Source organism: Notothenia rossii (assembly GCF_949606895.1).
Source record: "Notothenia rossii genome assembly, chromosome: 6".
In the NCBI taxonomy this organism is placed as follows: Eukaryota; Metazoa; Chordata; class Actinopteri; order Perciformes; family Nototheniidae; genus Notothenia; species Notothenia rossii.
Window position 1 is genome coordinate 39,867,175 of NC_136909.1, and position 25,584 is coordinate 39,892,758.

General features: G+C 42.2%; 1 protein-coding gene across 4 annotated transcripts in view; it reads left to right on the forward strand.

Moving 5' to 3' along the window:
• tti2 (TELO2 interacting protein 2) overlaps window positions 1-25,584 on the forward strand; it is a 51,906-nt gene that overhangs the window by 15,193 nt on the left and 11,129 nt on the right. For 3 of the 4 annotated variants that reach the window (XR_013809435.1, XM_079688562.1, XM_079688561.1), the window contains 2 exons: window positions 5,572-5,765; window positions 5,844-5,987. Coding sequence is in view for 3 of the 4 variants with exons in the window: in XM_079688562.1 (XP_079544688.1) it covers window positions 5,572-5,765; window positions 5,844-5,987 (338 nt within the window). In the remaining variant the exon portion in view is untranslated. Of the gene's footprint in view, window positions 1-5,571; window positions 5,766-5,843; window positions 5,988-14,410; window positions 14,548-25,584 lie in introns of those variants that run through there. The other variant, XM_079688563.1, reaches the window with a different exon arrangement.

Below are 25,584 nucleotides of genomic sequence, written 5' to 3' on the forward strand. Positions count from 1 at the left end.
GTAATCAAAACCCGGCGACAAGCACGGCGCGCGACCATGCTCACGGCTGGCTCACAGCCAACATGTCTGCCGCTTGGAGATATTTCAAAAATATCAGAGAGAGAGGCGTGGATTGCGATTTGTAAAACGTGTTCAGCTGACTTTCGGCCGAAAGCCGAAAGGGCCTTTTTAACAATTTTCGGCCGATAATTTTCGGTGGCCGAATATTCGGTGCATCCCTAATTTAGTCAGCCACCAATTGGGTAAGTTCTCCCACTTAAAAATATGAGAGAGGCCTGTCATTTTCATCCTAGGTATACCTCAACTATGAAAGACAAAATGAGAAAAAAAAAATCCAGAAAATCACATTGTCTGATTTTTAAAGAATTTATTTGCAAATTATGGTGGAAAATAATTATTTGGTCAATAACAAAAGTTAATCTCAATACTTTGCTATATACCCTTTGTTGGCAATGAAAGAGGTCAAACTTTTTCTGTCAGTCTTCACAAGGTTTTCACACACTGTTGCTGGTATTTTGGCCCATTCCTCCATGCAGATCTCCCCTAGAGCAGTGATGTTTTGGGGCTGTCGCTGGGCAACACAGACTTTCAACTCCCTCCAAAGATTTCGATGGGGTTGAGATCTGGAGACTGGCTAGGCCACTCCAGGACCTTGAAATGCTTCTTACGAAGCCACTCCTTCGTTGCCCGGGTGGTGTGTTTGGGATCATTGTCATGCTGAAAGACCCAGCCACGTTTCATCTTCAATGCCCTTGCTGATGGAAGGAGGTTGTCACTCAAAATCTCACGATACATGGCCCCATTCATTCTTTCCTTTACACGGATCAGTCGTCCTGGTCCCTTTGCAGAAAAACAGCCCCGAAGCATGATGTTTCCACCCCCATGTTTAACAGTAGGTATGGTGTTCTTTGGATGCAACTCAGCATTCTTTCTCCTCCAAACACGTCTAGTTGAGTTTTTACCAAAAAGTTATATTTTGGTTTCATCTGACCATATGACATTCTCCCAATCCTCTTCTGGATCATCTAAATGCTCTCTAGCAAACTTCAGACGGGCCTGGACATGTACTGGCTTAAGCAGGGGGACACGTCTGGCACTGCAGGATTTGAGTCCCTGGCGGCGTAGTGTGTTACTGATGGTAGCCTTTGTTACTTTGGTCCCAGCTCTCTGCAGATCATTGTCTAGGTCCCCCCGTGTGGTTCTGGGATTTTTGCTAACCATTCTTGTGATCATTTTGACCCCACGCTGTGAGATCTTGCGTGGAGCCCCAGATCGAGGGAGATTATCAATGGTCTTGTGTGTCTTCCATTTTCTAATAATTGCTCCCACAGTTGATTTCTTCACACCAAGCTGCTTACCTATTGCAGATTCAGTCTTCCCAGCCTGGTGCAGGTCTACAATTTTGTTTCTGGTGTCCTTTGACAGCTCTTTGGTCTTGGCCATAGTGGAGTTTGGAGTGTGACTGTTTGAGGTTGTGGACAGGTGTCTTTTATACTGATAACGAGTTCAAACAGGTGCCATTAATACAGTTAACAAGTGGAGGACAGAGGAGGCTCTTAAAGAAGAAGTTACAGGTCTGTGAGAGCCAGAAATCTTGTTTGATTGTAGGTGACCAAATACTTATTTTACCGAGGAATTTATCAAATTAATTCATTAAAAATCCTACAATGTGATTTCCTGGATTCTTTCCCCCCATTCTGTCTCTCATAGTTGAAGTGTACCTAGGATGAAAATTACAGGCCTCTCTCATCTTTTTAAGTGGGAGAATTTGCACAATTGGTGGCTGACTAAATACTTTTTTGCCCCACTGTAAGTGCAACTGGTCTAAAATCATTAAGAGTTTTGGGGCCTCTGGATTTGAGAACTGGGACTACCACAGCATCCTTCCAAACCTTTGGCACATGCTGTGTCTGTAAAGACATATTAAAAATGTAGTGAACCACAGGGCTAAGTTATTTTGCGCAAAGTTTAAGTAAACGACCGCAGATGTTGTCAGGTCCATGACTCTTATTTATTTTTACTAAACGAAAGGCCTTTTCCACTTCCCTCTGATCTGTGTTAAAATGCTTATGGTCTTCAAGTTTAAGCTTCAGTTCAGATATATTATTACTGAAATCAAATGTTTCAAATCGAGAAAAAAAGTGATTTAGGGCATTTGCAAACTCAACATCTGAATTAAAGCCATCCAGAGCCACATGGCAGCTATTCTTTGTTTCCCGCAGGCCTGTTATGGTTTTCATGCTACTCCAGACTGAGCCAAGGTTGTTGGCAGCCATTTTGTTTTGTAGTTCAGATTTGAAATTCTGTTTAGCTTTCAGAATTTCTATTTTAAGTTCCCTATTAGCATCATGCAGATCAGAGGCACTTCCCTGTTTAAAAGCTTGTTTCTTTTTCTGAATGCTGGACTTAACCGCCTTGGTCACCCATGGTTTGTTATTAGGGTATATTTTAACTTGCTTACACGGAATAATCATGTCTTTACAAAAGGCTGTATATGAGCATGTTACATCAACAAGTTCATCCAAGTCGGCACCACAAGACTCTTTGAACATATCCCAATCAGTGCATTCATAACATTCCTGCAAACAAGCTACAGATTCTTCTGTCCAGACATTTATGTCCTTTGTCAATGTTTTCTCTCGCTTCAAAACTTTTTTGTATATGGGCAGTAAATGCACACAGTTATGATCAGCAGAGCCCAGTGGTGGTAATGGGACTGACTTATAGGCTTCCTTTACTGAACCATAACACAGGTCTAATGTTTTATCCCGCCTGGTTGGACAGGAGACATATTGATAAAAGTTAGTGAGTGTCTTTTTAAGGGTCACATGGTTAAAATCCCCAAGTATAAAGTTTGGTGCGTCAGGTGAAATTGACTGCAGTTTTTGCACCAAATCAAAGCTAGTGCTGGAGGCAGAGGTGGCATTTGCCCTGGGATGGATGTACACTATTGTTATAAAAACTTGGGGAAACTCACGGGGCAGGTTTAAGGGACGCAATGAAACAGATAAAAGTTCAACATCTGGGGTGCAAATGTGTTCTCTGACAGTCACAGAGCTACAGTACTGTTTGTTTACGTACAAACATACTCCGCCCCCTTGAGTTTTTCCTGTCACTCCCGCGTTTCGATCCAGACGAAAGGGAGCTCCAAAATCGTCAATAAACAGATTGTTGTCCTGGTTACAGTCTGTGAGCCATGTCTCAGTGAAAGCCAAAACACAGCAGTCCCTGAAATTATTTTGAAACCGAACATTACCCTGAAGCTCGTCAACCTTGTTCCTCAGCGATTGAACGTTCCACAGGATCATCGAGGGCAGAGGAATCCGAGGGAGCCGCTGCCTTCTCATGCGTAATCTTACGCCACCGCGTTTACCCCGCTTCCTCCTGTGATGCCCCGTTGCACCGCAGGCTTCATTTGGATTTCTCAGAATAATGTCCGGTAACTGTAACGTGGTATCTATCACGCGAGCCAGACTTGCCATGTTCAGTTGTAGCAGCACATCTCTGGTGTACTGTGTCCTCTCCCGGATGACAGCCCCATTGACATCACATGCCAAACATTGAAGGAATACGATCCACAGAATAAAGAATGTCCATTTTGACTAGCGGCGCAGGGAGCATTCAATCATACAGACGCTTTATCGAATAGGTCGGTGGCGCATTAAAAACCTTTAAAACAAACACAAAACAAACCAAACGGAGGACACCAGACTTTTCCCTGCCAGTCGCAGCGTGCGCATGTGCCCAAACAACAGGATTATGGGGTGGCAAAAAAGTATTTAGTCAGCCACCAATTGTGCAAGTTCTCCCACTTAAAAAGATGAGAGAGGCCTGTAATTTTCATCCTAGGTATACCTCAACTATGGGAGACAAAATAAGAAAAAATAATCCAGAAAATCACATTGTCTGATTTTTAAAGAATTTATTTGCAAATTATGGTGGAAAATAATTATTTGGTCAATAACAAAAGTCCATCTCAATACTTTGTTATATACCCTTTGTTGGCAATGACAGAGGTCAAACGTTTTCTGTAAGTCTTCAAAAGGTTTCACACACTGTTGCTGGTATTTTGGTCCATTCCTCCATGCAGATCTCCTCTAGAGCAGTGATGTTTTGGGGCTGTTGCTGGGCAACACAGACTTTCAACTCCCTCCAAAGATTTTCTATGGGGTTGAGATCTGGAGACTGGCTAGGCCACTCCAGGACCTTGAAATGCTTCTTAAGAAGCCACTCCTTCGTTGGCCGGGTGGTGTATTTGGGATCATTGTCATGCTGAAAGACCCAGCCACGTTTCATCTTCAATGCCCTTGCTGATGGAAGGAGGTTGTCACTCAAAATGTCACGATACATGGCCCCATTCATTCTTTCCTTTACACGGATCAATCGCCCTGGTCCCTTTGCAGAAAAACAGCCCCAAAGCATGATGTTTCCACCCCCATGTTTCACAGTAGGTATGGTGTTCTTTGGATGCAACTCAGCATTCTTTCTCCTCCAAACACGTCGAGTTGAGTTTTTACCAAAAAGTTCTATTTTGGTTTCATCTGACCATATATGACATTCTCCCAATCCTCTTCTGGATCATCTAAATGCTCTCTAGCAAACTTCAGATGGGCCTGGACATATACTGGCTTAAGCAGGGGGACACGTCTGGCACTGCAGGATTTGAGTCCCTGGCGGCGTAGTGTGTTACTGATGGTAGCCTTTGTTACTTTGGTCCCAGCTCTCTGCAGGTCATTGACTAGTTCCCCCCGTGTGGTTCTGGGATTTTTGCTCACCGTTCTTGTGATCATTTTGACCCCCCGGGGTGAGATCTTGAGTGGAGCCCCAGATCGAGGGAGATTATCAGTGGTCTTGTATGTCTTCCATTTTCTAATAATTGCTCCCACAGTTGATTTCTTCACACCAAGCTGCTTACCTATTGCAGATTCAGTCTTCCCAGCCTGGTGCAGGTCTACAATTTTGTTTCTGGTGTCCTTTGACAGCTCTTTGGTCTTGGCCATAGTGGAGTTTGGAGTGTGAATGTTTGAGGTTGTGGACAGGTGTCTTTTATACTGATAACGAGTTCAAACAGGTGCCATTAATACAGTTAACAAGTGGAGGACAGAGGAGGCTCTTAAAGAAGAAGTTACAGGTCTGTGACTGCCAGAAATCTTGTTTGTTTGTAGGTGACCAAATACTTATTTTCCAGCATAATTTGCAAATAAATTCTTTAAAAATCAGACGATGTGATTTTCTGGATTTGTTTTTCTCATTTTGTCTCTCATAGTTGAAGTGTACCTTGGATGAAAATTACAGGCCTCTCTTATCTTTTTAAGTGGGAGAACTTGCACAATTGGTGGCTGACTAAATACTTTTTTGCCCCACTGTACATATCAATAATGAAGGATATACTGTATATCTATAGAATATATATATTGAATACACAATATAAATATACGTTATGCTTGTCCAGCCTATCAAAACACAAGCAATTTAAACATTGAATACAATATTTACTTTACAATTAACATTTGAGTCAGCAGAATATATAATGAAGTATTACGTTGTCTGACTCTCTCTGTCTGTCTGCAGTCGGTCCTATCCTGTCTTTTGGACTTGTTGGTGGTTTTGGAGAAGCCCCCCTCCTCTCTCGCCCCCTCTTCATCACGCAGGAAGCCCTGTCGACATGACGACGTGCTCCGTCTGGTCCTGACTCACATGGAGGCGGAGCATAAGTTGGAGCGGCGGCGCGTCTATGCCTCGGCTCTGCCTCTGTACATAGACAGGTAGGAGCATTTGATATGTGCTCGGTGGCTGTGTTGCAGCAGTGTGTAAGGGTACGTTTGTTTTGTGTGCGGGGTCAGGATGGGCGTGGCGGTGTGCAGACACCTACGGCAGGTGGAGCGGGTGGTGCTTGGATACCTGGAGATCACAGATCCACCTGAAGAGACGAGTAGACTGAAGATCCTCGAAGTCCTGCAGAAAATAACCAAAGCCGCCTGGCCACGGTTAGTGTACACACTCACTCACCTACTCACTCACTCACTCACCCTCACACAGAGCCATTTCAAAGTACCACAGACAATGTCCCTTTTGTCCTTTTTGTAGCTGATGTGGCCAAAGTTGAGTGTTGTTAAACGAGCAGATTGTGTATTACAGAAGTCCTTTTTCCCATCCAATCAATGGTTTTTAAGCTAAATTAACACTGATAATATTGGCCCAGAAGGCTGCCTTAGCCAACCTGTCGAACCCTCTTTTAGTTTATTCTACAAAGACCTCTGTAAAATTATTTTGACAGTTGTCATAGTCAATAGCTGCTTTCACACCAAGTACTTTGCCGTACTTAGTGCCCCGGCACTAAGTACCAATCGCGTTCACACCGGAGTACTTTTCCCTGAGGGAAGATTACGCAAAAGAAGCCACTGACGTCACTTCTTCTTCTTCTGCTTTGGGTTTACTGGCAGGCCGCAAACAACTTCACGACATACAGTGGGGCAAAAAAGTATTTAGTCAGCCACCAATTGTGCAAGTTCTCCCACTTAAAAAGATGAGAGAGGCCTGTAATTTTCATCCTAGGTATACCTCAACTATGAGAGACAAAATGAGAAAAAACATAATCCAGAAAATCACATTTGAGTTGAGTTTTTACCAAAAAGTTATATTTTGGTTTCATCTGACCATATCACATTCTCCCAATCTACTTCTGGATCATCTAAATGCTCTCTAGCAAACCTCAGACGGGCCTGGACATGTACTGGCTTAAGCAGGGGGACACGTCTGGCACTGCAGGATTTGAGTCCCTGGCGGCGTAGTGTGTTACTGATGGTAGCCTTTGTTACTTTGCTCCCAGCTCTCTGCAGGTCATTGACTAGGTCCCCCGTGTGGTTCTGGGATTTTTGCTCACCGTTCTTGTGATCATTTTGACCCCACGGGGTGAGATCTTGCGTGGAGCCCCAGATTAAAGGAGATTATCAGTGGTCTTGTATGTCTTCCATTTTCTAATAATTGCTCCCACAGTTGATTTCTTCACACCAAGCTGCTTACCTATTGCAGATTCAGTCTTCCCAGCCTGGTGCAGGTCTACAATTTTGTTTCTGGTGTCCTTTGACAGCTCTTTGGTCTTGGCCATAGTGGAGTTTGGAGTTTGACTGTTTGAGGTTGTGGACAGGTGTCTTTTATACTGATAACGAGTTCAAACAGGTGCCATTAATACAGTTAACAAGTGGAGGACAGAGGAGGCTCTTAAAGAAGAAGTTACAGGTCTGTGAGAGCCAGAAATCTTGTTTGTTTGTAGGTGACCAAATACTTATTTTCCAGCATAATTTGCAAATAAATTCTTTAAAAATCAGACGATGTGATTTTCTTTTCTCATTTTGTCTCTCATAGTTGAAGTATACCTAGGATGAAAATTACAGGCATCTCTCATCTTTTTAAGTGGGAGAACTTGCACAATTGGTGGCTGACTAAATACTTTTTTGCCCCACTCTATACTGCCACCCGAAGTCCCCAGCCGAAAGTCCCCGGAGTTAGGGACTGGCTTCATTAGAAGGTGCTGGGACTCCCAGCAGCTTCTACTGAAGCCTTCCGAGTAAATCGCCAGAACGCCGACACCTCCTCATCTCCACCGCTCCCATGTTTTATTTTGTGTTGCCATAAGTTATTCTCTCTCCGTTAGTGCGCGGGGCAAATACTAATAATGCTAATGCCAGCAATAGGGATGGGTATCGTTTGAAATGTATCGATTCCGATTCCGGTTCTGCTTATCGATTCCGGTTCTTATCGATTCCCCGTTTCGATTCCAAAATTGTAAAAGAAAGAGGTCAAACTTTTGGATAACAAAAATATCTTTATTCTTTTAAGCTTTAACTGAATTTTTTACAAATAAAAAATATACATGCAATACAAATGTATTGTATAATAGCTGCGCTTTATTTTAACTGAGCTATGCCTGTGGCAAGCTATTAACAGGCATTACACTGTGCCTTGTCTTTTTCTTTTTTAGTGTAGTGGAGCCTCACTTTAGAGCGTTTACCGCGAACCGTCTTTGGTTTTATGAAGTGACTGAGATCGTGAACTGTCTACGGGAGGGCGGGGGAGCCTCGCTGCGGGGCAACTGTGGACCTCTGTCGCCTGTCAGCGCAACTTACATGATGCCGTTTAAAAAAAATTAAGGGTGGTGCCGGCCGCAGCGTACCGAGCCGGCCGTCAACAGCCCGCTGACGACCGGCCATTCTGTGATTCTCCAGAACACACAGATGGCCAGTCCGCCTACCCTGTATTCCACCGGGTCACCGTGGCGCCGCGGCGCAGACGGACCCGGTAAAATACAGGGTCTACCGCATTTAGGAACCGTTAAGCAGAACCAAAATTGTGTATTTTGTACGGGTACCCGGTACCCGGCATTTTCTTATCGGTTCTCATCTGGAACCGAGTTTCGGTTCCCAACCTTAGCCAGCAAATACAATGGCGGCTTCAAAAAACTTTTCAGTTTTGCGGGGCGTGGTTTGCAATTTGCCCAGCCAATAGAAATTGGTACTTTTTTGGTACCACCTTTCTAGCAGGCACTAAAAATGGGGGTAAAATTTCCCGGCACTAAGTACTGTTTTTGGTGTGAACGCGACATAAGGGGTACTACTAACGGAACTAAACGGGAAAAGTACTCCGGTGTGAACGCGCCTATTGGTGCGAATGAGCATTAGATAAGTTAAAGGTCACATGTCATGGCCATTTCCACTGATCATAATTCCATTGTTGAGGTATACTAAAATAGAAAAATACTGTGCAATTTTCCAAACTCACATTGGTTTCGCATACAGCATCTCTGTAAAGTATGTGTATTCAGCAGTATTCACTTTCTCCACTAAACGGCTCGCTGCAGCCGTGAGAATGGGTCTGCAGAGAGAATTTCGTGCAATCCCAACTGTCTGTTATCAGCCTGCAGCAGGGAGCAGAAATCAGAAGGGCTGCCTGCGCTGAGTGTGTGTGTGGATTGGTCAATTTGGACCAATCAGCGGGGGCTTGCGTGTCCGCGGAGCCGTTACTTAACGGCTCCACGGATTGGCCCATTTACGAAGAATCAAATGGATGATGACGTCATGATGACGTTTCACCAACGAGGCGTTTTGGGGAGGTATTTTCTGTTTTAGAGTTTTACTCGCTACAGGGTGTACTTTGAGGGTTTTTACTCTGCACACCGTTTACATGCAGAAAAACCTTCATAACACACAAGGGGACGGGTAATAACCGGAAAAGCATGACATGTGACCTTTAAAGTATGGCAGCCTTCCATCAACATATGCATTATATATGCACACATCAGTGTATTGTATGTGTGTGTTAATGGGTGGATATTGACATGATGTGTAAAAGTGCTTTTATTGGATGGGATACAAGAAAAGTAAATTAATCAATTAATTAGGTCTTTAAGTTACCACACAGTGGTCAATAAGTGATATTATTGCTCTAATTTTTCACTTTTGGGAAGTCTTTGGCAAATTGACAAGGTTTATAACTGGGTTGAACAGCAGTATTTGCAACAGTGCTTTTGGTTACAGCTTAGGGTTCATAGCAAAGATCCGGGTAAAGTATAAAGGATGTTTGGACCCCCTCTGCTGGGCAGGATCAGCAGTCACTGAGGTGTTATGCAGAGCAGGGCATGGGAGCCTGCCTGCAGGCAGCAGTCTCAGGACACCTGCACTCTGAGGACACCTCCAGTCTCAGGACAGGAAGTGCGCGCTAAGAATTCCAAAATAAAATCGCCACTATCAGTACAGCGCCACTTTCCAAACAGGAAATGCACGCAAATACAAAATAAAATCGTATCGTGACACTTATTATCTATATATATCTATTTATATATAGATGACATCTATATATATATATAGATATATATTTATTTATATATATAAATACGACATCTTGTATTTTAGTTACACCCGCTAGAGCAGAGGTGCCCAGTACGTCGACCGCGGTCGACCAGTCGACCGCAGGGGCAATGCTGGTAGATCGCGAGTCATTCATAAAAACAAAAATCCAGCTCCGTTAAAATAGACAAAACAGGTTTTGATCCCTCCTCCCTTGGCCTCCCTGCCACTTAATTCAGGAGTTTACTTGATTGACAGAAAAAGCGACCTATCACTTTCCAGTCTGTTAATCCAGAATGCAAAGCGATACAAAATCAGTCAAATGCCGGGAAAACTCAAATTAAGTTAAAGAGATAAACAAGATAAAAACAACAAAATGAGTGCGGGATCGAGGAAAAAGCTAAAAACATACCACTTCCATCCAGAATGGGAGGAAGAATATTTTTTTGTGATGTAACATTCAAAGGTTATTTGCCTTATTTGTAAAGCAAGTGTCGCTCTGCCAAAGAAAGCTAACGTGGAGAGGCATTATCGGAGTGTTCACAAGGCATATGACAGCAACTTCCCTCCGAGTAGCGAGTTAAGAAAGAGAAAGGTGAGGGAACTTAAATCACAATTAGCTGGACAGCAGTCACTTTTCTTAAAGCCGACATCCACCGCAAAGGCAGCCACTGAAGCATCTCTACGAGTGAGTCACGCTATAATCAAACACAAAAAATCCTTTCAAGATGGAGAGATGGTGAAAGAAGCCTTCGTAGAAGCAGCAGACGCCTTGTTTCGGGATTACACAAACAAAACAGAAATAGTAAACGCTATCAAGGCCGTCCAATTATCACGGAGCACAGTCACACGTCGCTGTGAAGTCATGGCTAAGGATTTGACCCAGCAACTCAGGAAGGACATAGAAGACTGCGAGTGTTTCTCACTCCAACTAGACGAGTCCACTGACGTGAGCGATACAGCGCAATTGTGCGTTTTTATCCGGATGGTGTTCACAGACATGACGGCGAAAGAGGAATTGCTGACAATTCTGCCAATGAAGGAACACACTCGGGGCGAGGACATTTTTCGGACATTTAAAAACTTTGTTGACAACACTAAACTCCCCATGTCTAAGTTGAGTTCCATCACAACGGATGGTGCGCCTGCGATGGTGGGCCGTTGTAATGGCTTCATCGCAAAATGCAGAGAGGATGACACATTCCCTGACTTTCTGAATTATCACTGCATCATACACCAGCACGCACTTTGTGCAAAAATGCTGAACATGAAAGAGGTCATGGATGTGTCACTTAAAGTGGCCTGTTCTATTCGGGCAAGACCTCTTCAAAGACGGCTGTTTCGTGCATATCTGGAGGATGCCGACTGTGTTCACACTGACCTCTTACTACACACTGACGTAAGATGGCTGAGCAGGGGCAATTTTCTCCAGAGATTTCGAGTGCTTCTACCGGAGATAAAGGAATTTCTCCATGGCACCAAGCTCGCGGAGTACGCACGTCTAGATGACGAGGAGTGGCTGTTAGATCTGGCGTTTTTAACAGACATTACACACATGTTAAATGAGCTGAACTTGGAGCTACAAGGGAAAGACAGAACTGTGGTTGACATGATCAGCTCAGTTAATGCCTTCAAACGAAGACTGCATCTGCTGTGTTCAAAGCTGCAGCGCAAAGATTTGGCCAACTTCAAAAACATCGCCTCTGAGCTGGAGAAGCAAGGGAAGGACAGCGCGCTCCTTGACAGTGTGCGCTACACAGAGCAAGTCAATAACATTACATCTGACTTCGAGAAACGCTTCCGAGGCTTCGCTTTGCTCGAGCCAATCGCCACATTCATGTGCTATCCGTTTAGTGAAGACCATGATATTGATTCGCTGGCCCAAAACATCGGAGCAGTGTTTCATCTGAACCCGTCTGCGCTGGAGGATGAGATGTTGTCGCTGCAGGCCGACATTCAGTGAAAGGCGCGTGCCCATGCCGGACAGTTTTGGAACTTATTCAGGGTTGAAAAGTATCCAAACGTCAGAAAATGTGCCACCTCACTGACCTCACTCTTCGGCTCAACTTATTTATGCGAGTCAGCCTTCTCCCAAATGAAGATAGTGAAGTCGAAATACCGTTCCCAATTAACTGATAAACATTTGGAGGCCTGTCTGAGACTAGCCATCAGCAGTTACTGTCCTGATTATGCAACATTGACGGACTCCATTCAGTGCAAGTCATCAGAATATGGTAGGGACCCACCTAAATATATTGAATTGCGTTTTGCAGCATTATATCAGGACCATGGAGAGAGGTTTCTTACCCTGTTTGTTTTTATGTGTTTCTTAACAGGGAAATGAAGGGACAGTCAGCAAGAGAAGGAGAGAGAGAGCGAGAGAGAGAGGGAGAGAGAGAGAGAAACAGAGAGAGAGAGATAGAGAAATAGAGAGAGAGAGAGAGGAGAGAGAGAAATAGAGAGAGAGATAGAGAAATAGAGAGAGAGAGATAGAGAAATAGAGAGAGAGAGACAAATAGAGAGATAGAGAAATAGAGAGAGAGATAGAGAAATAGAGAGAGAGAGAGAGGTTAACATGCCTTTTTGTTTTATGTATTCATGTATTTGTTTCTGTTCAAGAACCCAAATAGAGTTGTTGTAGTTATCCCAAGTATAAATAAAACGTGTTATTCAGCCCCTTGCAATTTGGGATTTTATTTTTGGTTGGTAGACCTCCGTGAGCTGGTCATTTCAAAAATAGCTCACCGGCCAAAAAAGTGTGGGCACCCATGCGCTAGAGGGTTCGAGAAACAACCGTGTCTGCCGGGTGCACCGTGGGACCCCTGAGTCATGGTCTTGGTCACGCTTCATATCGGCCGGCCCGGGAAGGAAGAGACACGCAGGGGGAAGTCCCCCACCCCAACGCAGCACACCCTCCCGGCCATCAGAGTCGAACCCGCAGTTCGGAGGAACCGACCGCCAGAGCACCGGCACTAGGCCGGGCCGGCGCGGAGGCCCTCCGACAGTGGGTCGCGTTTGCCATTCGATCAGTGAGAGGAGAGGAGAAAAATGCAACAAAAATGGTCAAAATCCGTTAATATATGGATGAGTGGGGGGGGGGGGCTGGACACAGGCCGTGGGGGGACACCCGAGACCGGGCGGTGTCCCCGGTAGAAACCGGGTGAAATAGCCAAAAAAATTATAAAAATAAAACCGGGGAAAAGTGAAAAAAAGTGTCCGAAAATAGGCACTCGTGAGGCGGGCAGAGTCCCCTGTCAACTCCCGTTACATTCCTCCATTGTGTCATTTGAGCGAAAAAAGTCAACTTTTACGAGAACCAGGCTGGGGGGGTCAAAAGGGCTTGACCAAGGCCGACCCAAAGCGCATGGTGGGCGGACTCATCACCTCCGTGGTGAGTCTCCATTGTGATTTTAAAACTTCCATCAAACGAGTCTTTCGGGGAGCGGGGAAAAAACGTGTTCGTCAGAATCGTCACTTCCTGTACTGACAGTGTAGGTGTCCTGAGAGTGCAGACTACACCGGAACTGTCCTGAGAGTGCAGGTCTGCAGGCAGACCCCTCTCGAGCAGGGGGCACTTTGGCTATGTAGTGGACATCTCTGAACCTAAATTGGACATGCTTTAACTGAGCTGGAAGTGAGATCTGATAGGACCATCAGTAAGCAGCTTGGACACTTGAATCACCTTCTGAAAGGACCTGAATGCATTTTGTTGATTGAATATAGTGTTATTGGGCACCATATCAAGGTGTCTGCGGGGTCTTAAAAAGTATTAAAAGTTGATAAGTCAATTTAGCAAAAATTAATGCTATTAAAAAGTATTAAAAAGTATTAAGCAGCATTTTCCAAGGTATTACATGTTGTAGCTTGTTTTCAAGAAGTATATAAATTGTCCAAAGAGGTTGTATTCTACAGTTTGCCTGAATGTAATAATTGCGTAGGTGTGTAGTGTGATTCTGTGTAGTTAGTGCGAATGCTGTTTATAGCATTCCACTATAGTGCTTCAAATCTTTATTCTTCCCCTTATTATTATTATTATTAGTGCGAATGCTGTTTACAGCATTCCACTATAGTACTTCAAATCTTTATTCTTCCCCTAATTATTATTAGTGCGAATGCTGTTTACAGCATTCCACTATAGTTCTTCAAATCTTTATTCTTCCCCTTATTATTATTATTATTTCAGCCAATACTTTGGCACTCCATAACTTCAGCTTACTTTCAGCTACAGAAACCATTCAAATATTAAACTATTCAGCCTTTTCAGCAATCAATGGCTAACTTTCACCTTTTTCAAAATATTTCATACTTTTTTAAATATTCAGCTTTTAAACTATTTTTTTAACATTGAAGTCAATGGGAAATGCCTTCAAATCCACTTTTCCTACACTTTGCGCCAAATGCTTCTTGTTAGAGCCACAAAGTTATTATTTCGATTCATAATTTGATAAATGATTTAATGATGGAGGGGTGATTTGTGTTGCCGTGGTGAATATGTTTTGATGAAGTGATTGTTTATTTTATATCGTAAATATGATCTGTTTCTGTGTACTTTCCGGTGTGTATTTAAGTGAGGTAATTGTGGACAGCCGGCATGCTCGGAGACCTGATGAGACGGGGAGCGGAACAGTTTCTCAACCGCAAATTGCCGACAGACATTAGTGTTGCAAATTGGACTGCAAAAAAAGTATAGTTTAGTTTATATAGGAAAGCATACTGCCGAAATATTGTTTAAAGATTTTTATTTTGAGACTATTTAAGTCAATACTTTTTTGTTAATAAATTACATCTTTTTGACTGAAAACCTTCGGCTGCTTATTGTTTTGGATGGCGTGTTGTCAACCCCGCTCTATAGTCGCAAGAGGAAACCCTCTATGCCATTACATCAAGTAGAAAAACTCCGTAAGGAAGAGACACACACCGTTTGGATCACCGGAAAAGAGGGGCACACCGGAGCTGAGAGACTGGGCCGGTCGTGAGTAAATAAATTGAATAAATGCGTATACGCATTGAATGGACTGTCGGACGTGTTAAAGTCTAAAAGGAAATCATGACGGCGATGCACACATTGGAGGAGGATTGTAAATACCTGTGGATCGTCCGTGAAAAGAATGTGATTGAATTTGTTTGTGCAACAAAGGAAGCCAGGCCTGCTTTGTGAGACTCATTAAAGGAGCGCAACGTCTTTTGCGCACGGCCTAAAAACAAATAAATAAATAATGTCGGACGATCCCAGGACTTCTGCTGACGCAGAAACATTGTTAAAATCACTCAAAGCCTCCCGCAGTGGGAAATTAAGAGCATGCACAAGGAAAATTAACGAAATTAAGGCCTTGCTTGTGGAGGATGGGAATGTGGAACATGTGAATGAAGCTTTGGAAATGTTCAAACAAAATATAAATGACTTGTGAAGTGTTCATGAATCCGTACAACAGCTTTTATCAGAGGAAGAGAGCCAGGAGGATCATGTGGACTGGTTTGAGCCAAAAATGACACATTTTGAATATTGTATGAAAGATGTGGATGTGTGGAAAAGAGAAAAAATTGCACAATCAAAGATTCATCCCCATGACAGCATCTCTAATGTTTCACACAAGTCAAGGAGCTCAAAAACCTCTTCAGTCTCCTCAGCATGTAGAAGAGCGTCTGCTGAAAAGGCTGCCCTGCTAGCCAGAGCTGCTGGATTAAAGGACAAACATGCACTGCTATTAAAACTGGAACAAATGGAACTGGACACAGAAATTGCAGCATTTGCTGCTAAAATAGAAAACGCTAGGGGAGCACCGAATGGGAAATTCTTGGCCGATACCGAAAATAGGAAACAGTTGGCCGAAAACCGAATGCCGAAAGGCCGAAAATGATTAATAGAAATATATATATATATATATATATATATATATATATATACATATATATAATGTATACATTTTTTACCAATGTTGTTCAGCTGCCTGATTATGGAAAAATAAATGATTATGGCAAAACTTAACTTAAATAATAATCACTATTATGGGTCCATAAAACATTTTTTCAGCACTTTTGAATGCATACAGTACATTCATTCCAAGTCAAGTGCATTTTCTTTTCACTGTAGGATAACTACAACAAAGTGCATTCAGAACAAAGCCAAGGTGCTTTAAAACTACATAAACATCTAGGCCAGTAGGCCTACAACAAAATAGTGTAAATAAAGACTGTAACAGCCAGGCCTTCAACAACAACAAATGCACCTATAAGTGCATGCATACAAATGTGCAAATTGGATAAATCCACATGAATGTAACTATTTACAAATGAAATTACAATTGAATTTCAAGAATCTGTAAATAAGGCTGTCTGTCCTCATAAGCAAAGTAGTAAACATTGTATAAAGATACATAAAGTTAAAACTGGATACAAAATCCACAATCAATTACAAATTAAATACGGGTGTTTTGATTTCAAGTGGTGGAGTAATCCCGAAGTGGTGAAAGTCTTTGCAGTTACACCCCCTCGAGAAATGTCAGCTGAACACGTTTTACAAATCGCAATCCGCGCCTCTTTCTCTGATATTTTTAAATATCTCCAAGCGGCAGACATGTTGGCTGTGAGCCAGCCGCGAGCATGGTCGCGCGCCGTGCTTGTCGCCGCGTTTTGATTACGTCATCACAACAACACGTTAGCTTACCAACGTAACCCTGTTCTCTGACATTCGGCCGAAAGCCGAAAGGGCCTTTTTAACAATTTTCGGCCGATAATTTTCGGCGGCCGAATATTCGGTGCATCCCTAGAAAACACTCATTTATTATTATTAATATTATGATTATTATTAAAATAAAGGTTCTGCAATGCATTGACGTGGAGGAAAAAATGGATGATCAAATTCAAGATGGAATGAATGCTTATCTGGAGGAGAGAAAAGAAAGAAGCACAGACACTTTGGATCCTGAAATCTCAGCCATGGAGTTCATGCCATTGGGTGCAGTGCCTAAAACACCACTTCAGAGGACTGTCATTAATCTTTGCAGCCCTCAGCAACCCACAACACAGTTTAGATCTTTCAAAATGCCCACAATGCATAGCTCCACCCAACGCAATAAAACCCATGATAACCTCGACACTGTTATACAGAGACAGAGAGATATTGCTGACCTCATCATTATGCAGCAGAAACTTAACTTGTTACCAGCAATGGAGATAAAAGTGTTTGATGGTGATCCACTTGAATATCAGTCCTTTATGCAAGCTTTCGAACACCTTATTGAGGATAAAACAGCTAGCAGTCATGACAGGCTCTACTTTCTCGACCAGTACACTTCCGGCCAGCCCAAGGATCTCGTTCACAGCTGCCTGCATATGGATACCCAAAGAGGTTACACAGAAGCCAGACAGCTGTTAAAAGAGAACTTTGGGAACAAGATCAAAGTAACCAGCGCTTATTTGGAAAAGGCAATGAACTGGATACAATTAGACCGGATGATGGCAAAGCGCTTCAGGCATACAGATGTAGCACTGAATTTCGGACTCCAGCTTACAGCTTCCTGCCTAGGACCTGCCAAAGACCAGTATAGAGGAATGTTAAGCCCTCCCACTATTTTCCAAGAGGGCGTTGCCAGATTTTCAATTTCAGGTTTTAACCAGGAGATGGCGCTTCATTCACAAATACAGAAAGACAAGTTTCATGGACTTTCAGTTGTGTTTTGAAGAGCATTTGAACACATCAATATTTTAGATCAACTAAAGTATATCTAATCTTGTAATTCAATAATATATAGTCTTTATATATTAAATAATCATAATGTAAATGTTTACATTACACTTCTTTATTTGTTATGCTCATACTTTAACCTTTACAATCGTTTGCTTTAATATGCAGTATATTTTTGTGTTTGCTTCCTCCTGCTCCCTTTCGGACACATACTGTATGATTTATTATTATTATTAATTTGAAGATATTATTAAGATAAGATAAGATGTTACTTTATTGATTGAACATTTTAGTTTAGAATGTGCTGTCCCACGGTAATTCAGAAGGCTCACAGGTCACATTCCGACCATTATTTAAAACAATAGGTGCTTTCACACCATCTACAGTTTGATTTGTATAGAGGGAGCTCTGTCAGTTTTCGAATTACCCATTTGCTTTCGGGGAGCCCTATTTTTCAGAGCACATCCTGCTACTAAATATGTCACACGCACGCTCTGTTGACTGGCGCAGCAGCGCGTATGCGATCAATTGCTATAAAAACACTCTTCTACTAATACAGACGGTGTCACTATGCCGGCGGATGTGGCCGTTGTTGAAGCCTCTTCAGGCTCCGCATCGGCAGGCCTCTCCCTCGGTGTGGAGCTGTCAAGCTCGACCCTAACGCCGCTTACAGCCGGCCAACTAAAAGTTGTTTTCCGTTCACGTTGTCAATTTTAGACTCCTTCGCTTCTTTGCTTGTGAATCCAAAAGCTGTGACGCTTGGCTGTTTTCGTTTTGACATATTTTTTTATTACACAGCCAGAGTTAAAAAAATATCAATATGAACATTTCAAATACCGCGCCGGCATCGCCACCATAACCATAGCAACGTAAGTAAGAATGCAGCGCCGCCACGTACAGATGGCAACACCCAGACATATTCACAAATATAAAACAAATATTCAGAAACTGTAATGAACAATAACTATTATTTATTTCAAGAACTGTTATTTACAGAAACTCAACATTTCTAATCTGTTAGACACAAATATGCACGATTGTTTTGGGCTCCCCCTATTTATCTCAAAGTCAGCCTTCAGGGGAGCTCCCTCCCTCTTCGGGGGAGCCAAGCTCCCCCTAGCTCCCCCCATTTCGAACAGTGTCTAAGGCTGAATGGCCAGCGATTAGGTGCGGCGCATTTATCATAGGTGATCAGAGCTAAGTGCCTGCCGTCAGATTTCATTTAAAAAACAGATCTGATTTTAAGACTATTTCTGCGCTCATAAAGAATGATAAGAATAAGAATAATGTGTATTGAACTGGTTTCATTAGATAGGGAGTTTATTTAACACTAGAACCGCCAATCGGGTCAATTTGTGTGATGTGTGTTGTGTGTGTGCAATGTAACTTTTTTTCAATAAAATATTAAAGTCTCCCAGTCCGTGACTTTTCCTGAAAGTGTGTTATGTAGCACCCTATGTTATTAAAAATTGCATTCTAATAGCGGGATTTGACGGGTTTGGGTAGGCCTATACAAAAACCTCTGGCGGTTCTAGTGTTAAGGTAATTAGGTACAGTAGAAGCCCTTTTTTATCAGTAACAAATTTAGCAGTTGAACATAAAAGTCAACTAACTGAGGGTCACTTGCAATGACAGTGTTGTGTCTAACTGTAAGCTTGTCACTCAGAGTAACCTACCGTTAATTTAGCTGCTGGAGAAGAAAGATCAAGGGGGGAGGGGGGGAGAGAGCTGTGATTGATGGGCCATTAGTTGTGTAAATACAAAGCTGAGAGCTGCCGTTTCATTCAGACTGTTTAAAAAACGGTAACAACGGACTGTTTTTCTTAGCGGATGCATGTCAATTTAAATCAATAGATACAACTATTTTTTAAATCAATACATACAACTATTTTTTAAATCAATAAAAACATTTTCTAAATCCATAAAAGCATTTCAATTAATATTGGGAGTCATGTCGTTACTTTGTTGAGAATGTGGCCGTGTAATAAGCGGGATAATTTGCAGCGACTTGTTCCTTATGGGGAAAATAACACCCGTCATGTGTGTGTAGAGGTGTGTGTGGTTAAAACACTTTCATGAAGTGAAGGAATTTCCTTCTTTAAAACAGCTGTGGGCAGCAGTGAGTGTCACGGACATGAATTCATAGATCAAGGCAGACTGGTGCACACACTCTCCTGTCCTGCCAGGCGACACGCCCATTCTAAGCCGTGTCCCTCACTCCTCACATCCCAAGCATCCCCGAAAAGTGTATTATGTTGTTACATCTCAGATGTTATGTTTCAGTTGTGCTTTGTCTATGTTCAGTGATGCAAACTTGTCACCTTTCGGCGAAATTCGCCGTTTTGAATCCAAAATAAGTCGTTTGTGTGATTCATGTAGATCTGCAATACAAATATTTTTGGGGTATGGGGGGGGCTGGGACCCGGAGTAATCTGCGGCCGTGAGCTGTTATGTGCCATCATGACACGCATGGTGTTCTTTTTTTATATATTATAATGAAGTACGAGCTGTGTGCTCGAGTCTTCCTGCCTGTCGGCTCTGCTCATGGATGTATAATAAGGCTCTGTTGCTCCGAGATGATGGTCTAGCTTCAGCAGCTACATTACCTACGGGTGCGTTCGTTAATATTAACTGTGCGTCCGGAGTCACTGTGGCACAGACTGGATCGCTGTTGAACAGCTGTTAGAACGGGCCGTTCAGGTGTTCAGAGCAGAGCTCCCTGTCGGAGTGGCAGAGCGTGATGTGAACTGAAAAGTTTTTCTGTGGCAATATTATTTAAGGAATCGTTGAGCTAGCTAGCTAGCATACATTGTCACTATCTGCTAACGTTAGCTTTAGCCTTCTATTTCTAATAGTTTTTTTCATAGGCTATAAACAGAGGTGGTATAAGTATATATATATTGTACTTGAGTAAAAGTAGAAGTACTCAGATCTTGTACTTGAGTAAAAGTAGAAGTACTCAGGTCTTGTACTTGAGTAAAAGTAGAAGTACTCAGATCTTGTACTTGAGTAAAAGTAGAAGCACACAGATCTTGTACTAGAGTAAAAGTAGAAGTACTCAAATCTTGTACTTGAGTAAAAGTAGAAGCACACAGATCTTGTACTAGAGTAAAAGTAGAAGTACTCAAATCTTGTACTTGAGTAAAAGTAGAAGCACTCAGGTCTTGTACTTGAGTAAAAGTAGAAGCACACAGATCTTGTACTAGAGTAAAAGTAGAAGTACTCAGGTCTTGTACTTGAGTAAAAGTAGAAGTACTCAGATCTTGTACTTGAGTAAAAGTAATAGTCCCAGAGTGTAGGAATACTCTGTTACAGTAAAAGTCCTGCATTCAAAATGTCCCTCAAGTAAAAGTAGAAAAGTATTATCATCAAAATATAGTGAAAGTAGCGACAGTAAAAGTAGTCATTGTGCAGATTGGTCCATTTCAGAATAATAGATATGATATGTTTTATAATGATTGATCATGAAAGTGTTCTCAAAGCTGGTAAAGGTGCAGCTAGTTTGAATGACTTTGTATACTGCAGGGTAGCTTGTGGATTTACTCAAGGTGGAACTAAAGTCTGATTTAACACTTGATTATATTTCACTTAGTTAATCCAGATCTGTGAAGTAACTAAAGGTATTAAATACATGTAGTGGAGTCAAAGTACACCATGTACCTCTGAACTGTAGTGGAGTAGAAGAACAAAGTAGCAAAACATTGAAATACTTAAATAAAGTACAAGTATCTCAAAATGGTGCCCAAGTATAGTACTTGTTGAGTTTATGAACTTAGTTACTTTACACCATGTGGCTATAAAGATAAAAAGACTTAAGCCTTGCACAGAGGCATGAAAATACATTTTCAAAATGCTCAACAGTGCTGCCAAAATTATAAACTGACTGCTACACAATTTAAAATAAATGCTTTTATATATTTCTATTAGATGTGACTCTTTGGCGTTTCTGTTATTATTAACACTGCTGCTTTAGTTGTTCTGACTGCTAAAATCCTCTGTCATTCCGTGGGGTGGGGGAGCCGGGGGCTCGGATCCTTGTCACCTTTTTCATACCTGATGAATTTGCATCCCTGTATGTTAAAAAGCCTCAGTCACCTTAATTCATGTAATAAAAACATCTCAGGTCAATAACACTCAAAGCTAAATGTGCAATACCATGTTCAGCTATGTTACTATTTATAATGTTATTGTTGTTACATCAGAAGATGTACATATTGGAATGATTTCTTAACTTACAGTAGGCTATTTTTTACAATGTGTGTTGGAAGGATTTATTAAATTACAATGAATATTGTCATTGTTGAAGGCTTTTAGAGAAGGGTGAACTATAAGCCTGAATTACATAACATTTTATACCTAAAAACATAAAAGCCACAATAAATAAATCACAATTATTCTAGTTATTTTTACCTCCCGTATTGCTTTCAACCCACCAGCTTTTATGGTGTTGTTACGTCACTAACTGTAAGCTTGTCACATACAGTCTATGGTCACTCAGAGTAACCTACTGTTAATTTAGCTGCTGGAGAAGAAAGATCATGGGGGGAGGGGGGGAGAGAGCTGTGGTTGATGGGCCATTAGCTGAGAGCTGCCGTTTCATTCAGACTGTTTAAAAAACGGTAACAACGGACTATTTTTCTTAGCGGATGCATGTCAATTTAAATCAATACAACTATTTTTTAAATCAATAAAAACATTTTCTAAATCCATAAAAGCATTTCAATTAATATTGGGAGTCATGTCGTTACTTTGTTGAGAATGTGGCCATGTAATAAGCGGGATAATTTGCAGCGACTTGTTCCTTATGGGGAAAATAACACCCTTCATCCAGATGAGGATCCCTCCGCTACACTTTGGGATCCTGATCGACCGACGAAGCTCCATTAAAAAATATACATATTTTTGGTGAATTACTGAATTTAGGCACGTTAATAACGTTTTAATGAAGTTGAATACAGTATATTCATATGTGTCAGTGATTTGATGTCAATTCGGCGAACATAAACATAAATGATCGTGGTGAAGATGATGATTAAATTAGGATTAAAAATCGAGAGCCGGGCTGCATTTCCTCCCGTTCATTTTTTTCGAATAACAAAATTATTTTGTAAAATAACAACATGGTGATGTTTTGTAAATGATTACATGTCTCTTATTTGGCACGGTGGTATGATATCCGTGACATATGGATCTTAACAAAGTTCCGCTGTACATCCAGCATACTGTATCTCACTTTATTTCACATGAGCTCCAATGTGGAACCCCACTGCACCCCCTGGTGGATCAATGATCCATTGCAGCTGGCTTCATTATAATTACATTTATCTATCACGGGGGCGGTCTCAAGTCAAGCTTGAGGTTTTCCCTTGAGCGAGGGCAGATCACGTACCAATCACGGCCCTCGCGTTTCAAACTGTCTGAAATGAATCGCTACATCTGTATGCAATTTATTTAAGAGGATGCTGCAATGCTATGCAAGATTTAAAGTACATGGATGAACTAGATATTCCTTCCAATCTAAGATCAATAATATCTATAATCCGTTACAAACTGCGAGAAAAGTGGCGGACAGTGGCTTATGATATATTAGACCCTCCAGAAAAACGCGGGCAAAGATCCTTGATTATGCGGGCTAAATTCCTTGATTATGCGGGCTAAAATCCTTGATTAAGCGATTAAACATGCAGGGTTTTATGTGATTTTATGCGGTGAAATTGCGGGAAGTTAGGAAATATGCGGAAAGTTGCGAAATATGCTAAATATGCGGGGGAAAAGAATAACAATTTTTTAAAATATTGGGCTGTCTTATTTATTCTCTCTCACACACAACCTGCCTCTCACGTTAAAGCTATTATTATTCAATTAAACACATTCAATGTTTATTTATTGTAAAAGCAATTGGGCTATTTTAATCTCACACACACACCACCCCCCCCCCCCACACACACACACACACTTCTCCGCCTCATTCTGTTTTCATTTACTCGTCCGTTATCTGACCAGCTTCAATCTTGTAGGCTACTCACTTTGTTTCTTGTAGCCCTCGAAAGGGTTTTGGAGGTTGATCCCTCGGTGAACGTGAGTTGAATGGCTTTCTTGTCCGCAGCAGCAGAAAGCATTTTCGAATGTTTGAATGAATCAAAGTGGGTCGACTGTCGATTTTCTCTTATGCTGCACCACACAGTTGCACGGGGTTCAGAATAGTTTCCCCCCACTTTTTGCCCGGTCTTTAGTAGAAATGTTCGTTGGTAAATGAGCTCTATACAGTGTTGTTTACATTCTTTGATGCGCGAGCTGATGACGTCACGTCAAGACGAGTTAACTTTTCTTTCTTCTCAACTTTGTGTGGAAAAATGCGGGGGATTATGCGGCCTTTTGATAAATATGCGGCCTTTTCAAAAATCTGCGCCATTTTGCTGATTATGCGGTAATTTCTGTGATCGCAGAATCGCGTTTTTCTGGAGGGTCTAATATATTACAGAGAACAAAGGAGAGAGCTAGATTTCGTGACCTTGTGGAGCTTATGGAAAAACAAGCTAAAATACTCCTGGACCCATTATTTGGGGATATACAGGATCGTCAGATCTCTAGCCCAAGGATGGCCACTAGGAGCCAACCCATGAGCCACAGAACACCTAAAAGTAGAGGCAGCAGCTTCGCCACCATCATCGCAGGAGCATGTGATCAGGAGAGCAGCGCTGCACCGTCAAACACAGAGCAGTGTGGCACCTTCTAACAGCCACAAGGGGGCAGTCCTGCCTCTTTTTGCTACTTTTGTAAAGGCAAGCATGTGCTGACTGATTGCCATCAGTTCAAAAATCATCCACACAAGGCAAAGGTTGACTTTTTGAAGATAAATGGTTATTGTTTTGGATGTTTGATGAGGGGTCATATGAGCAGGAACTGTAGGAAAAGGCTGACATGTCAAAGGTATCAAAAGAGTCACCCAACAATACTTCACATTGACAGTCCACTTCTACAAAAGCCTCCCCCTACTGAAACAAAAGGAGCTTGGGTCAACAGTGCACTTGTCTCGGCTGGTGAAGCTACTGGGGCCGGTAGGGATTGTGCCCTAGCCATAGTGCCTGTTCGAGTCAAGGTTCACAAAGGAGATAAGTTTATCTCAACCTATGCTTGTCTTGATCCCGGCAGTTCAGCGTAATTCTGCACAGAGAATCTAATGAGACAGCTGAATCCCAAATCACGAAAAACGACAGTCGTTCTGCGAACAAAGGGTCAGGAACGACTTGTAAAGAGTTACGAACTCAAAGGATTGGAGATAGGACATTTAGATTGCAGTATTTACCTTGACCTACCTCAGGTGTACACAAAGAGTAAGATTCCTGTCTCAAAAGAAAATGTACCTACCCGAAAGGATCTGGAAAGATGGCCTTATCTAAGTGACATACAGCTGAAAGAAATTGATGCTGACATAGAGCTTCTAATAGGAGTTGATGTTCATAAGGCAATGGAACCTTGGGACATAATAAGAAGTCAAGGAAATGGACCATATGCAGTCAGGACAGTGTTTGGATGGGTGGTAAATGGACCACTCAACGCTTGTACTGCTGTGGAATCTGGACCTGTGGTCACAATGGTCAACAGAATAACAGTAACCAACCTGAATGATCTACTCATCACACAATACATTCAGGACTTCTCGGAAAAACATTATAAAGAGAAGAAGGAAATGTCAGGTGAAGACAAAAGGTTCATGGAGATAGCATCAAGCTCTGTAGAACTCAAGGATGGACACTTGGCAAACAGAGTTTCAGTGATCAAGGACCTGTCTCAGGAAAAGCAGTGGAGGCATGCGAGCTCCATAGACAACCCTGCCGACGACGCGTCCTGTGGGCTGCATGTAGAAGACTTTCTAAAGACATCAAGGTGGATAACAGGACCTAAGTGTGGCGGTTTTGGCGCAGTGTTTAGAGCGTTGCTCATCAGATGAAGGGGCGTTGGTGGACTCCAGTTCGAATCCCGCCTCGGCCGCCACTGCGTCAGACTTTACCCGCATTTGCCCCTGTGGGTAATGTCCACAGTAATGACTCTTACATG